This window comes from Erpetoichthys calabaricus, chromosome 6 (genome assembly GCF_900747795.2).
Source record: "Erpetoichthys calabaricus chromosome 6, fErpCal1.3, whole genome shotgun sequence".
Classification (NCBI taxonomy): Eukaryota; Metazoa; Chordata; class Cladistia; order Polypteriformes; family Polypteridae; genus Erpetoichthys; species Erpetoichthys calabaricus.
In genome coordinates this window covers 127460927-127475145 of record NC_041399.2, presented here as the reverse complement: position 1 = coordinate 127475145, position 14219 = coordinate 127460927, and the positions used below count along the sequence as shown (strand labels likewise).

Sequence of the window (14219 nt, the reverse complement as noted above, 5' to 3'; positions counted from 1 at the left end):
TGCAATCGCGCCCACGGAGAACGACATGGCTATGCAGATTTAAAACCTGGCCCTTTTTTTTAAAGCCACGGACCCGCTATACGACGATTATTGTTGTGTTCCTTTTCCATTTTAGCAATAAAAATTTGATCGCAAAAAAAATAAATAAGACCTGCAGAATATCTAAGCTAGGTAATGATGACTTAATAGATTTTGAGTGGGGGTAACAATTTGAGAGCTAAGAACATATGCCGGACAAGATTTTATGCACCTAGGTATCTTCTTGTGAAATTAATGAAATGCCAGTGCTATGCATATATTGTAAGGAATCCCAAAGAATAGTTTATTAATAAATTTTTTGCCTCTTAAATTAAGCCTGTTAAACAGTCAGTGCATATGAGTGTCTTAGGACATGAACTTTCCTCTTTTTAATTCACTTTCCAGGGTCTTGGCCCTATATGTGTAGCATATGCCTGTTTGTGAAGGCAGTGCTCATTCCTTGCCTTGTGCCACAACTGAACTGTCTTTACCCTGCCCATTTTCTTGATCCAGAGTCGCCTGATCAGAAGAGACATCTGTTTCTAGATGGACCGTACTGGACAGGCCTCCCTGTTCTTGCTTCTGCAGATCCTCCTAGGTAGCTGTTCTGTTCTTCTGTGGTTCAAAGTGATCAGACACAGCACTAACTTGGGAGCCAGGAATAAATAATGGTGTTCTGGGATCTAATGCAAATGAATTTACTTTTTAAAAAAGATAAAAAAATGACAATTTTTCACAATGTTAAAAGGGTGAAACCAAAATCACTTTGGTATTGGGTGTATTATGCAAAAGGTCTTTAAAACAAGGTTACTTTATGATCTAAAGGTAATAAATGTTACTTAAAAAAAATTAAAAATTCAGACTTTGTGGGAGTTAAACACCACAGTTATTTAGCTGAATACATTATCTAGTCAATTGGTGACTTTACATGCACATAAAAAACTGGGTTAAGGTGAATAATCCGGTTAAGGCAGAACCCTGTTTCTAAAAAATCTATGTCAACTGTACATGAGCAAGTAATCTGAAGTTCTTTGTCAAAACATGCTGTTAAAAATTTTGCTGTATCAACCATCATTATTCTGAAAATTAGCATGATATCTGTGATAATTTTCATGTTCTTTATAAATACGCATAGTCAAACTGATGCTTTATAGTTGTCTGTTACCAGATTGCATGCAGCAAACTATTTTCTGGTTGACTGTGCAATTTGGGCCCTGCAAAGGACCCATTACGAGTGCTTCATGCCTTACACCCACTGCTGCTGGAATAATAAAAAATGCAAGTAATTTTAATTCAGTAAGATAAGTATTGAATTAGGTTACTTTAAAAAGGGATCAGACTGCGTAACATACGTTACTCTTAACATGTTACCCTACTGTTCTCGAGATTGTGTTTCTGAGTTTAACACTGGACATACAGCTCATCAACATAAATTTGGTGATTTCTGAAATGTTGAAACAGATTATTTCAGGCAGGAAAAGGAATGATGCGATTGCCTGAACATTTGCCTCTGGTAAATGTACTTTATTGAACTTGTCGACATGTGTCTCCTAAAAGTGTGTGTACAAGCAGACAGAGTGCATTGGACATGCGCAGACTATAGAATTTTTTAACAGTAACCCGGTTAAGGGTTTACATGGCCACATATTAACCAGGTTTCTCAGAGGCCAATAATCCCATTTCCCCAATACCAATACTGGTATTGTAGAGGCAGTGCTAGGAGGGAGGATGCACACAATAAAACAAAAATTAATGAAGTGCTACCATTTTTGGTGGGGAAGCTTGCTCAGATGCTTAAAAAATGAATGCGGATTACTGATGTGAACATTTTATATTTAATCCATTGTGCCACTTGCCATGTACATATAAATTATGTGAAAAATGTAGGTATGTCTGTAATTTAAAATTATTTGTATATACTTTTTGTACATAAAAATATTAGTTTTTACATCATTCATTACTTTTTGTTTCCAGCTAACTGAAAAGTGCTTTGCACTTTACGATTATTATTGAAGCAGTTTTATACCGAGCAGCAATGTGACCTTGGAAAGCCACTCGTGTCACAACATCCCTTCAGGTCCCTCATGCTCCTGGCAGAACAACACAGTGTTAGGTGGGAAGTGTCACGATAACGATGGCAAGAATCTGTGCTGACTGCTGATGTAGATTGTTTTGTAAAAAGCCTACACGTCACTTGTAGTTTACAAATGTTTACATATCTACAAAAACATGTGAGTATAGCTGTGAATTTTTAAACTATTTCTACAAAAACAAAAAAGGTTTTTGCTTTTGTCATTATTTAGGTGCCCAGCTGTTTAAAATGTAGTTTTGCTTTACACCAATAAATATTAACACTGAAGGGCAAACCTGGAATTTTTTTTGATTGAAAATATATGCTAACATTTGAACTAAAATATTGTATATGCAAACAATATACAGTATGTGCTAACAAATTATTTATTTTTACGTTCACATGAGCTGCATTAAACTGCCTGTGGTTTTTGCAGGTAGGGCAGTAGGAATGCCCATCAAATTTCCAAGCTGATGAGTTCCATTAGTGAGAACAAAAGGATTCAGACACAATTTTGTGTAGCCTCGGCAGAAACATTCTAAAATAAACATGGTGGTTCTAGTGTCTAATCATTTATGGCTTTGCTGTGCTCCAAAACAACAATTTTTCCTGCACTAAATGATGTAAAAGTAGACCCATTAGGCATTATATTTCAAATAGTTAAGACTTACCTCTGTTTTGCATGTTGCCACAAGTCCTCAAAGGATTCTATATCTCAATCTTGGCACATTTATTTAATAATAATTTGTATCTCCGAGTACTATTTATAAACTGTAGTTCACTGTTTAACATTGTTTAACTGTGGCATCAAAGGCTAATGTCCAAGCTTCTAAAAATTCAACTTTCTGCTGTCCTCTACAAAAAGATTTTGGATTTCTCAACTGTTAAACTTCTGCACATGGGGAATTAGCTGTATAATTTCTCTACAGTTGATTCTTAATTCACAAGTTGTGTATTGAGCATACTAATGTACTTCTTGATTACCTCTGACAGTAAGGCCAGACACAGGTCAATCATTAAAATTGCAGATACCGCCATCATAGGCCTAATTATCGCAATTAACGATAGTGTCAACAAAAGAGATGTATTCTCTCACACAGTGATTCCAGGGCAACAGCCTCTCCTTAATGTCAGGAAACCCTAGGAGATAACCATACTTGTAACTAGAAGGTAGACAAATCTCTCATCTACATCAGAAGTGGTTGACAGCTTTAGATTTCTTGCAGTCACCATCATTGACGACCAAAGGTGAATAAAAATACCTCTCTGCATTCTGTCAAGAAGGCTTTACTTCCTCAGACATTTAAGGAATGCTTGCATGTGTCAGTTTATACTGACCACCTTTTATAGGGGCACATTTGTCTTTTTACTGGCTGCATAACATCCCTGTAGTGCACTTGCTCAGCACAGGTTCACAAAGCACTGCAGAAGTTTGTGTCATTAGCAAAGAGTATTGCTGACACACAGCTGTCTTCTGTTTGTGACATATTGTATACACACATGCTGCCTTAAAAGGTAACAGCAGCCTTATAGACATCAGCCATTCTAAACAATTGGCTTTCTCTCGCCCCCATTCTGACAAATAGTGCAGGCCCATTTGTAATTCCAGTCCTAGATTCAGGGTAATTTTTTATCCACAGTTCATAAGGTTGCTTAATAGCCACCTAGGCTGAATACAGCAAGAGTATACCTGTTGTGTATTTCTAACATTTGCTCATGGCCTGATATTGTATTTAATGTATGGTTTGTGTTCATTGTCTGCTCGTAGTAACTTACTGTACTATAACTAGTGCGAGACAGGTGATTAACCCTTGTGTGGCGGTCAGGTCTATGAAACCTATTTTCAGTGTTTATTATAAAAAAAAAAAATACATCTGAAATTCAATGGTCATGTGAAGGGACAAAATTGTATTAAGTAAAAACTGTGATCCCCTCCAACATATTCACATTATATCGATGGGAGCAATACAGGTGTAGAAACTGTCTGTAAAACAACAATAATGAAACTTTAGAGGCATTGTTTCCAAGTACCCCAAACCTAATCCCATCAGACCAATCATTTCCATCGCCATCAACCCTGATATGCATGGAACATGTAGGTATATATTGAGAAACCAAATTGAGATGCCCCTGAGAAAAAACAAGGGACGTGGGTTGTCCTGGACATGACATTGGGACTCCGTTGTCATAATATTACATGTGAAAATTGTTTTACTTTGAACAAGTTGGGACAGGAGCTCCTGAAGTAAAAGCTGACTATGGTAGGAACAATAAGAAAAAACAAGTCAGAGCTCCCACTTCAGCTGATAAGTACAAAGAGCAGCCCTGTCAATTCAAGTAACTTTCTATTCACAGCAGACACATCTGTCTTAGATTTCAAAAAAGAAAAAAAACAAGGTACTCAACAGTAAGGCTGTATAGCGACTAGAGAATCTGAGGTGGGGACTATCATAAAAAGAAAATCATTATGGATTACAGTGTTATAAAAAAAAGAATAGATAACTTGGAGAAGTTGGTGAGTAGCTATAGATACAAAGAAGAACCTTATACTGGCCACTTTTAATAATCCTCAGTATCTTGAATGTGTTTCGTGAAATAGGTGTTCAAAGCACATAATTCCCAAAAGTTCCAAACCACTTCTAATAATGTCCATTGGGACTGGGGGCACCATCAACAATCCCTGGCTAAACACAAAAAGGTCTTGGGAGAATTTATATACAATTTTTATTTTTAACAAAAATGCTCTGAACAAAACTGTGAAGCTCTGAAGAACACAAAGGCCTTACCATGCCAATAAAGGCAATTTCAAAAGCAATACGTAATCAATGGCGATGGTCAAAAACAAAGCAAAGGTTAAAAAAATCCAGGAAATCACAAAAAAGCACAAGGCAAAAGCAAAAAAACAACAACTCATCCACTGCAGAGAGCTTTCACAATGAACCACCAGGAACTATGTGAGACCCTCTGGACTGATAGAGTGGAGAGCAGTTCCTGGTGTTGCTTGGCAGGTAGTCCCGCCTCTTGGGGAACCACACACAAAACACATTGAACATAACCAAGGCATAGTATATAATGTAGATAATAAAGAAAACAAACATTAACTTCACTAAATGATTAAAAAAAAATTACAAAACTGAAATAAAACAAGGGGAGGAACACTGGCTGAAAGATAACAATGTGTGCGCTTACAATGCATTTGTCATCTGAATGGAACTGAATCTGAATTGGAACACAGGAAAGCTCCAGAGGAAATTACATTGTCTTCAAGAGCTGGACAAGGCATTGGTAAGACCTCAAATTCAGAGCATACATATATGTACTGTGTTATGTGTATATATATATATATATATATATATATATATATATATATATATATATATATATATATATAGTTTGTGTGAGTGTGTGAGGAATAGAGACATTTACAAAGATGTTAGCAGACTTCTACAACTAACCAGCATTTTCATTATTATTGGCTGCTGCAAGAGGAAATACTGTACTGCAATGTTTGTGAAGCCAAAAGGGACAGGAAGACACAGTTAGCATGCATTGTGTGCCAAAACATTTGTTTGCAATGCCAAAACAGTAAAAATTTGTTCTTTGTGTGGTGCAAAGATGCTATGAATTTGTGTTCATTACCAAGCTCATTGTGTTATTTAAATATAACACTGTATTTACACTTTGTCCAGTTCAAAACAATAAATATTAATAGCTCAAGAAACCTTGTTCTCATTTATTTTTGTTCATGATTAATATGATATATTCCACCAATGTTTTGATTATTAATAATTTCTACACAAAAGTCATATTTTATCACAAGAATCAAATAGCACTTTCATTGATAAATGTGATCTACCAGAAGTAAATAGTAAATATTAAACATATTTGCTATTTATATTTCTTGTAATTGAGATAAAGTCAACATCTGCTAAGTAGTTTAACATAAAATGTTATGTTTTGATTGTTTTAAAAGTCCAATAATGTTAAGGATCTACCAGACCCATGGACACCAGCTGAATAACAAAAATACAAAAGCCATGGTTAAGAATCTCATTGTATTGTGTACATAATGTCAAACTTAAGCTTTAACAGTGTGATGTTTCTTTTTGTTTTGTCTGGATTGGAATTGTGGATCTCTCTGTGTGAGTGCTGCAAATGAATGTAAAATGTTTTATTTACAATGACAATGATAAATCAAAATATATTTCAAATCTGAAGTATGTGCATTTGAATGATTCATATTTTAAAATGAGACAAAACTAATGCAGTATGTTTAATACAAATCACAGTCATAAAGCTATATATATGTAATGCAGCTTTAGTCACCAAAAACAGTGTTTGACAACAGACAGAGTCAATATGCACTCAGAGTGCACTTTTCCAGGTGTAACATTTAAGCAAATACTTTGAGATCCAAGCTCAAGCAAGCATGCAAATTATTAAATATACAGTCACTCAGGCTATCAAGTACAATTTCAAGAAGGAAATTAATAATGGCACTCATTCAAGTCGTTTTCAACTATGGCAGACTTCGTAACTACATGAAATAACTCAAGTCCAATAGTTACAATGTGCTTGGCATGGAATGCAGTTAAAGAAAATAATTGACTAACAAAATAATTAAGTCAAATGAAATGTTCTCTTATTTTTCCTGCAGAGCAGTCCTTGCTCTTCCTGCTACATTTTCTTTTATTGACTTTTCTTCATTTTCACTGCTATTACTTAAAATAATGCTTCTTTGTTTTCTTCTGTTAATATTCTCTAGGATCTCTTATTTTTCTATGCTTTGGGATTAACTGATGCACATTCTACTGAAACCTTAAGTATTTATTGTTTTAAAAAATAATTATATTCTTTTAAATCTAATGTTTCATATGAATTAGTTAATTATTGATTGTTGACTCTTTGCCAACTTTGTTTTCTTTGTGTCTCCTGTTGTACTCGGATGTACTGTACAGCACAGTAGATTGTGTGGGTGGCTTCTTTCTTTCGAATATGGAGACAAGACACATTCTGAATTCCAAAGCAGTAAGGTCTGAGTGCATAGCTTTCTTTTTAACCAGCTTGTATCTAATTTTACAAGTATTTTTTTCTCCTCCTAAACGTAATTAATGAGTTTCAAAGAGTGTTATAATATTTCATGTTCTTCTCTCTTTATTAGGGAGCTTCTTTTTCCAGTTTCATGTTGTAGATGTATTGATCTGGTATTCTTTTTTATCTTTAATTACCCAATATGTTTTGTGACAGCCAGGGGGCAGACGGGTAAGTAAGGCCATAGACTTCTTATCATTTTTGCTTGATTATTACCTTTGAATTTTAAATAGTGTTCCTTATGTTCAGTCTCTGACTTAATTATTTTCTCTTTCCCTTTCTTCTGATTTTGTTTTCTACTCAAGAAAGGCATTCTTCTATCTGGAAATCTGGAAAAATCAAAGATTTTCTATAACTATCTATCTATTGTGATAAAGAGTTAGGCAGCTGACAGAAAAAAGTTTGGGGATGACCACACCATATACTGAAAAAAATCAGCAAAAAAAAACAAAAAAAAAAAAAAAACAGAGTCCACAACTGAAAAACTAACAAGTTGAGACTGCTGTATAAATATGGTGGATAGGAGGAAGAGGTGGAGTCAGGACGGCCGAAACAGGAACTGATGTTGCAGGAAGGGGAATTCTGGGTACCAGAAATGGTCATCAGGGTTTTCCGGAAGTGATGTCAACAGTGGGTGAGCCAATGGTGATGTCATTGAGAGGCCGGGTCTGTGGCTGCACTGCAGAGGAACAAGAGGAGAAAGGATCAGGTAGGAGCACCAACCCCTGGTGTGGCTGACGAATAACATTAATTGAGCCTGTAAACTGTCCCCCATGTGCATGTGTGTGACACTATATCGATAGATAGAAGTTATAGGATAAGGTTTAGAGGATCCTTGCATTATTGTGTTTCTTAGTTACTCTCGGAGTCAGTTGACATTAGAAGCTTTAGAACAGGGGGCTGCTCACTCAGATCATGGAGGACCACAGTGGTTACAAGATTTCATTCCAGCTACTTTTTTTACTTGTTAACCAATCACTTCTGCTAAAGCCAATGTCACATTACATGATTTCTAATCGGAGTGATGTCAGACTCGATAAGTGATCTTGATGCCTGAGTTTGTCATTTACACAAATAGGATGAGGATGTCAAATTAGACAACTACATAATGCCTTTCTAGCACAATTTCACTTTTCCAAAGAGTCGTGAGCTCAGCCTTTTTTCTGACCGTCATTAACAGAACCGATGTCTGGTACGACAATCTCTGCATTCTATTTCTTTTTTCCTTTCTATCATGGTGCGTAAGATATGAAACATCAGACAGATAAGTGTCTCTTCTGTTTGTGAGGCCCAAAACACCCATACACCTTATTCCTCTTTGCAGCATTATATGCATTGTACTTCCTGGTAAGCACTCATTGCTTATCGGCTCTTATGCACAATGTACCTGCCAACTTAATACAACCTCTTTGATTTTGTCGGGGTAAATAGTAGTTCAGTTAAACTGAGTTGCTGGGTATGTCACACTACACATTTGCGAGTCACAACAGTGCCAATACTTCCCCTGACTCATTAAGATTATATTAAAAAAGTCAACGAAAATCACTGTAAAAGTTGTGTAATGTGACAAGGCCTTAGTGATGGACACTTTGTTGTCTTAGTTTTATTTGACTTGCTTTTTAGATTCTTGATTAATCCTTTTTAAGCTCATTCACATATGATGATTACTGCAATAGCTATGTACGTTGGTCTGCCTGTCTGTCTGTCCGCGTGAAGGAACTTGGTCCCCTGTAAACTAATTTTGCTAAAATGTGACAAACTTAATGTTCAGGTTCTAGTTTTGTTTCCTTGAGATATTCCAAATAAATTGTACTGTACAATGTTTTAAAATTTCAAACTCTCCCATTATAAAGCACTGGGAAATATCCAAACTCATTTGTCTTGAAACTGAAAAAACAATCTGTGTAAATTCAAGTACAAATTTGTTTGTTTAAATTATACCTTTATAATGGTAGGTGGAACTTGCATATTTTCTATATTTACCTCTTTTACTTGCCTGACAGGTGCTTAGATGCACAGTGCAAATAAAAAAGATGCCAGAGAGGGTGCGTGTACATGCATGCAACCATCTCATGCAGTGGCACCCTTCTCCTGCTGTTTAAATTAAACATAGAAATACAAAAAAAAGAAGTCACTTATCTGGAAATAAATGGAAAGTGAACGCAATTATGTAAGCATATATAAGACTGAATTGATTGAACTAATATATCTGCAGACTATAAATGTAAAGAACCAATGTTATCAACTTGCAGCTAAATGGAGTTCAAACTAATTAAATAAATGGAAAATTTGTAGCTGCCCTAAGTGATATAAGCATAGGATGGGTTTAGAAATGGAGCTGCAGTTGATCTGCACGTAATGATCAGAGCCACAGGCATGAAACCAGTGAGCTGGCTACTAATAGCAAGGACACGGCAAGTTTACAGTTTGTGCTATGCTGAATATTACTTACGTTATTATTATGTACGTTAGTATTTTAACGTACAACAGGAAGAGCTCAGTATATGGCATACCTGTACCTGCAGAGCTGTTTTTGCTCCCCATGTGTCTTCAGGCTGGAATTAAAATCTTTAATATAATTGTCAAATTTCATATTCCCTTTATATAATAAATCAGTTCCTTTCCAATTTTTTTACTTAACTATATCATTTTAAAGAATTATTGTGTTTTAATTAACATTTATTGCTACATTGGGAACTTGTTTCAGTAGCTTTTCTCCTTTAATAAGGTAATATTGATAGTGATTTTATGTTAGTATTGGTCATGTAATATTAATAGTTATTTTTATTTGCTAAATATTTGGTACTACTGTATTGGGCATACTTTCAGAAATGCTATGTTTAAGAAAATTGAACAATAGTTATTAACAGACCTTCCTCCACTACCGCACATTAGTGGATACCACTGTTACATCACTTGAATTGGAATCTTCTTCTTCTTTTGGCTGCTCCCGTTAGGGGTTGCCACAGTGGATCATCTTGTTCCATGTCTTCCTGTTCTCTACATTTTGCTGTTACACCCATCACCTGCATGTTCTCTCTCATCGCATCCATAAACCTCCTCTTAGGCCTTCCTCTTTTCCTCTTACTTGGCAGTTCCATCCTTACCATCCTTCTTCCAATACACCCAGCATCTCTCTTCTGCACATGTCCAAACCAATGCAATCTCACCTCTCTGACTTTCTTTCCAAACCGTCCAACCTGAGCCGACTCTAATGTCCTCATTTCTAATCCTGTCCATCCTTGTCACACCCAATGCAAATCTTAGCATCTTTAACTCCAGCTCTGTCTCCTGCATTCTGGTCATGCCACCGTCTCCAACCCATATAATGTAGCTGGTCTCACTACCGTCCTGTAAATCTTCCCTTTCAGTCTTGCTGATACACGTCTGTCACAAATTACTCCTGACACTCTTCTCCACCCTGTCTGCACTTTCTTTTTCATCTCTCTTCCACAATCCCCATTACTATGTACTGTTGATCCCAAGTATTTAAACTCATCCACCATCGCCAACTCTACTCCCTGAATCCTCACCATTCCACTGACCTTCCTCTCATTCACACACATGTATTCTGTCTTGTTCCTACTGACCTTCATTCCTCTCCTATCTAGAGCATATCTCCACCTCTCCAGAGTCTCCTCATCCTGCTCCCTACTCTTGTTGCAGATCACAATGTCATCAGCAAACAGCATAGTCCACGGGGACTCCTGTCTAGTCTTGTCTGTCAACCTGTCCAAATAAGAAAGGGCTCAGAGCCAATCCCTGATGTAATCCCACCTCCACATTGAATGCATCCGTCACTCCTACTGCAGACCTTTCCACTCTCACACTTCCCTTGTACATACTCTGTACTATTCTTACATACAGTACTTCTCTGCCAGTCCCGACTTCCTCATACAATACCACAACTACTCTCGAGGCACCCTGTCATATGCTTTCTTCAGGTCCACAAAGACACAATGCAACTCCTTCTGGTTTTCTCTATACTTCTCCATCAACACCCTCAGAGCAAACATTGCATCTGTGGTGCTTGTTACATCACTTGAATTGGAATCTTCTGTCTATTAAAGCTATTGAGCCACAACAATCCTAATTGTGACCTATTTTTTACTCAATTGTAAAGGACTATGAAAAAACGTGCATTAAATATAGTCTACTAACACATGTCATTATATTCTGTTATCGCCATTATATTTGAATATGACTTATTGTTACAAAAATATTTAATAAACGAAGAAACTAAACCTTGGATAAAGTAAATAAAAAAGGTGAAATGCTCCAACTTTCATATCAGTTAACTTAGTCCCCGAATGTTATGCCATGTGTAGATTTTCTAATTTGTTTTCTTTCAGCAGAAATCTAACAATACTGAGAGACAAAGAGAGGCAACAGATGAGCAGTATTGCTTAATCCCATTTGCACCTACAATACGTGTCCATCATATAATACCTACTTCAGTAAAGTATTTCAAAATAAAAAAAAGTGAAAGTTTGAGAAATATAGTTCTGATCTGGTCCACAAGACATTCAGATGGTGCTCTCAAGAAGAAAAGATATTTTAGGTTTTAGAAGAATGAGGACACTAACAAGTCACGGAATTCAATAATGGGTTTCATTAATGGAAAGAACTGGCTTTTAACTAAGAAACTGGTTGAAGCGATAATGGTGGCCCTCCAGGAACTGACTTTGAGACCCTTCACTGATCATCTGTTGGTTTGCTTTACATCTCATTATTGCTTGACTGCTGGTTAAGTAAAAAATAAACAATTAAATGAGTATCTGTATCTTAAAAAAATGAACTCAATTAAAGTTAGGACAAATGAGGCCTGTTCTATTAGCAGACGTAATTGGCTATTAATCAAGAAAATGGCTGGAATGTAAACCTGCAGCCAATGTAGCCCTCTAGGAACTGAGTTTGATGCTGCTGTAGACAGTAAAAGTGCATCTTGGAACATGAGAAGTTCTAACGAACACACCATTTTGACTTAATAGCCATTCATCACCTGCCCTTTGGCATGTTAGTGGTAAATAAGGGAAGTGTTTTCAAGATGGAAACTGAAAGGCACCAACTTGCATAAACAGCTGCCATACTCTGAAATCAACTAACCGTAAAAAAGGCAAATTGATTACTAGAATAACTTTGCTATCAACTAAGCAGATAATTGGATAAACCTGATGGACTGAATGATACTCACTTGTTTAGATTTTTCCATTCCAGGTGTTGTGAGTGCTGGGGTTTTCCCATAGAAGTCCTGAGAGACCCTTCAATTTAATATATTAAAATCATTACAAGAGGATAGTCAAATGTAGCCAAGGTCAAAAAATAGAAAGAGATTGGAGTGATTGTCAGATTTAAGGGACAGTGCTAAATTCAAAATTAAATCCAGACTCAAAAAACAGAATTTTCATAATAAGAAGTGAGCTCAAAAACTAAATTTCACAAATCTTTTATTTTAAATTGCAATAAAGTCGGGATGTGTTTGGCCTCTTTTAAAACACAATCACTATATTGTCATCAGTCATGTGGCACAAGAATCAGCAACCTAACAACCACATTATAGTGACCCAAGCCTCTAAAGTGACAGATCAGTTGAAATCAAATAAACAAAAAGGAGGCCCCATTAGATGTACAAAATGGGTACAATAATAATAAACAATTAGCAAAGCCCAGTCTCAAAGTAGGTGAGACATTTTTATTGTCTTTTGGGTGACATATTGTGCCAATTTTGTACATTTAGTGGTGGGGGCATGACCAAGTCCAACTACCTTGAAAACCTGAAAATGGAGGCAAATACAGAGAAACAGAAATTGATGATTCTAACAGGAGAAAGTGCTAAAAAAGCGGACTCAACAAAACTTTAGTCCCTTTTGCAGCATGGAGAAGACTTGAGATTTTTAGTCGATTGTTTCAAGAAGCTTGCATTCAAAGGTATAGCTGTCACCACCCCTTTTGCCCTATATAACCCTGCGGTCCCCAAATGAGAATAAAATGGTCATTGTCGAGCTGACCGTACCTTGGGAGGCTAGATGAGAAGGAGTTCATGAGAGGAAAAAGGTCCAGGTACTCATAACTTCAGGAATAATGCAGGATGAAGGTGTTGGACAACTTGGCTCTTCCCAGTAGTAATTTAATTCAGGTTTTGGGTTGAATTCTGTGAGGAGGATACTCCTGTAGTCTTGGTGTCACATGTGAACATCAAAACAGCCTGACCAAGGCAAAAACGTAGACTGTAGGTAGGAATGCAGTCACGAATCACATCTATTTTCTTTTCTGCAGAACAGGGCAGACCATAACATCACTTTTGGCACGTTTCCGGAAGAACAAGCCCTTCCACGTTGAGAGCTACTTGAACAACTCCGGCACCTGAAATCACTCACCATGTTGGATCTTGCTCATGTTGAGAGTAGAACTCTACAAAGGAGAAACCTTTGAGCAAGAAGATTAGGAGGACATGAGACGCTCTACCTTTTTGATTTGTTCATTTACTTTCGGTTTCGTTATTAAATTGGGTATCTAGCCTGTCCCCAAAAATTTATGGTGTTCTCTCTAATTTTGTTTCAGAATTACAAAGGCAAACAGAAAATGCTGGGCCTTAATCTTGGTCTGGTCATGTCTGTATGTGCACAGCATGCACATCCTCCTTCTGCCCATGTCTTTTTTCTTTGGGTATTCCAGTTTCCTCACAAATTTTAAATGTGTAGAATAAGATAATGGGAGATTTGTATTGTTCTGCTATATGTGAGTATGTTCTCTTATGGACTGACATTTCCTCCACAGTTATATTCTGTGTTGCACCCATTTCTGTAGGGACAAACACTTGTCCCCTCAGTACTATATTGGAATATGTTTGTTTTGAAAAAAAGAAGTATGAAAAGAAAAATAAAATGGAATATGAAAAACAAATGAAGGCAACATGGTGCCAGAATATTAAGTCCTGATGCCTTGCAGCTGTGTGCAGTTCCGGTTAAAATCATGCCCATTATTTGTACATTATTCCTGTGTTTTTTTTTTTTTTTTTACTTTTGACATTATAAACATG

General features: G+C 36.5%; 2 protein-coding genes across 2 annotated transcripts in view; both read left to right on the top strand.

The window, feature by feature from the left end:
* Window positions 1-620, top strand: part of LOC114653103 (ankyrin repeat domain-containing protein 7-like) — a 71530-nt gene extending 70910 nt beyond the window's left edge. Inside the window, exon 7 of the mRNA XM_051928773.1 lies at window positions 424-620. Within this exon, the coding sequence (XP_051784733.1) occupies window positions 424-620 (197 nt within the window). The remainder of the gene's footprint in view (window positions 1-423) is intronic.
* Window positions 1-14219, top strand: part of abcb8 (ATP-binding cassette, sub-family B (MDR/TAP), member 8) — an 842402-nt gene that overhangs the window by 341368 nt on the left and 486815 nt on the right. The window lies entirely within an intron of this gene.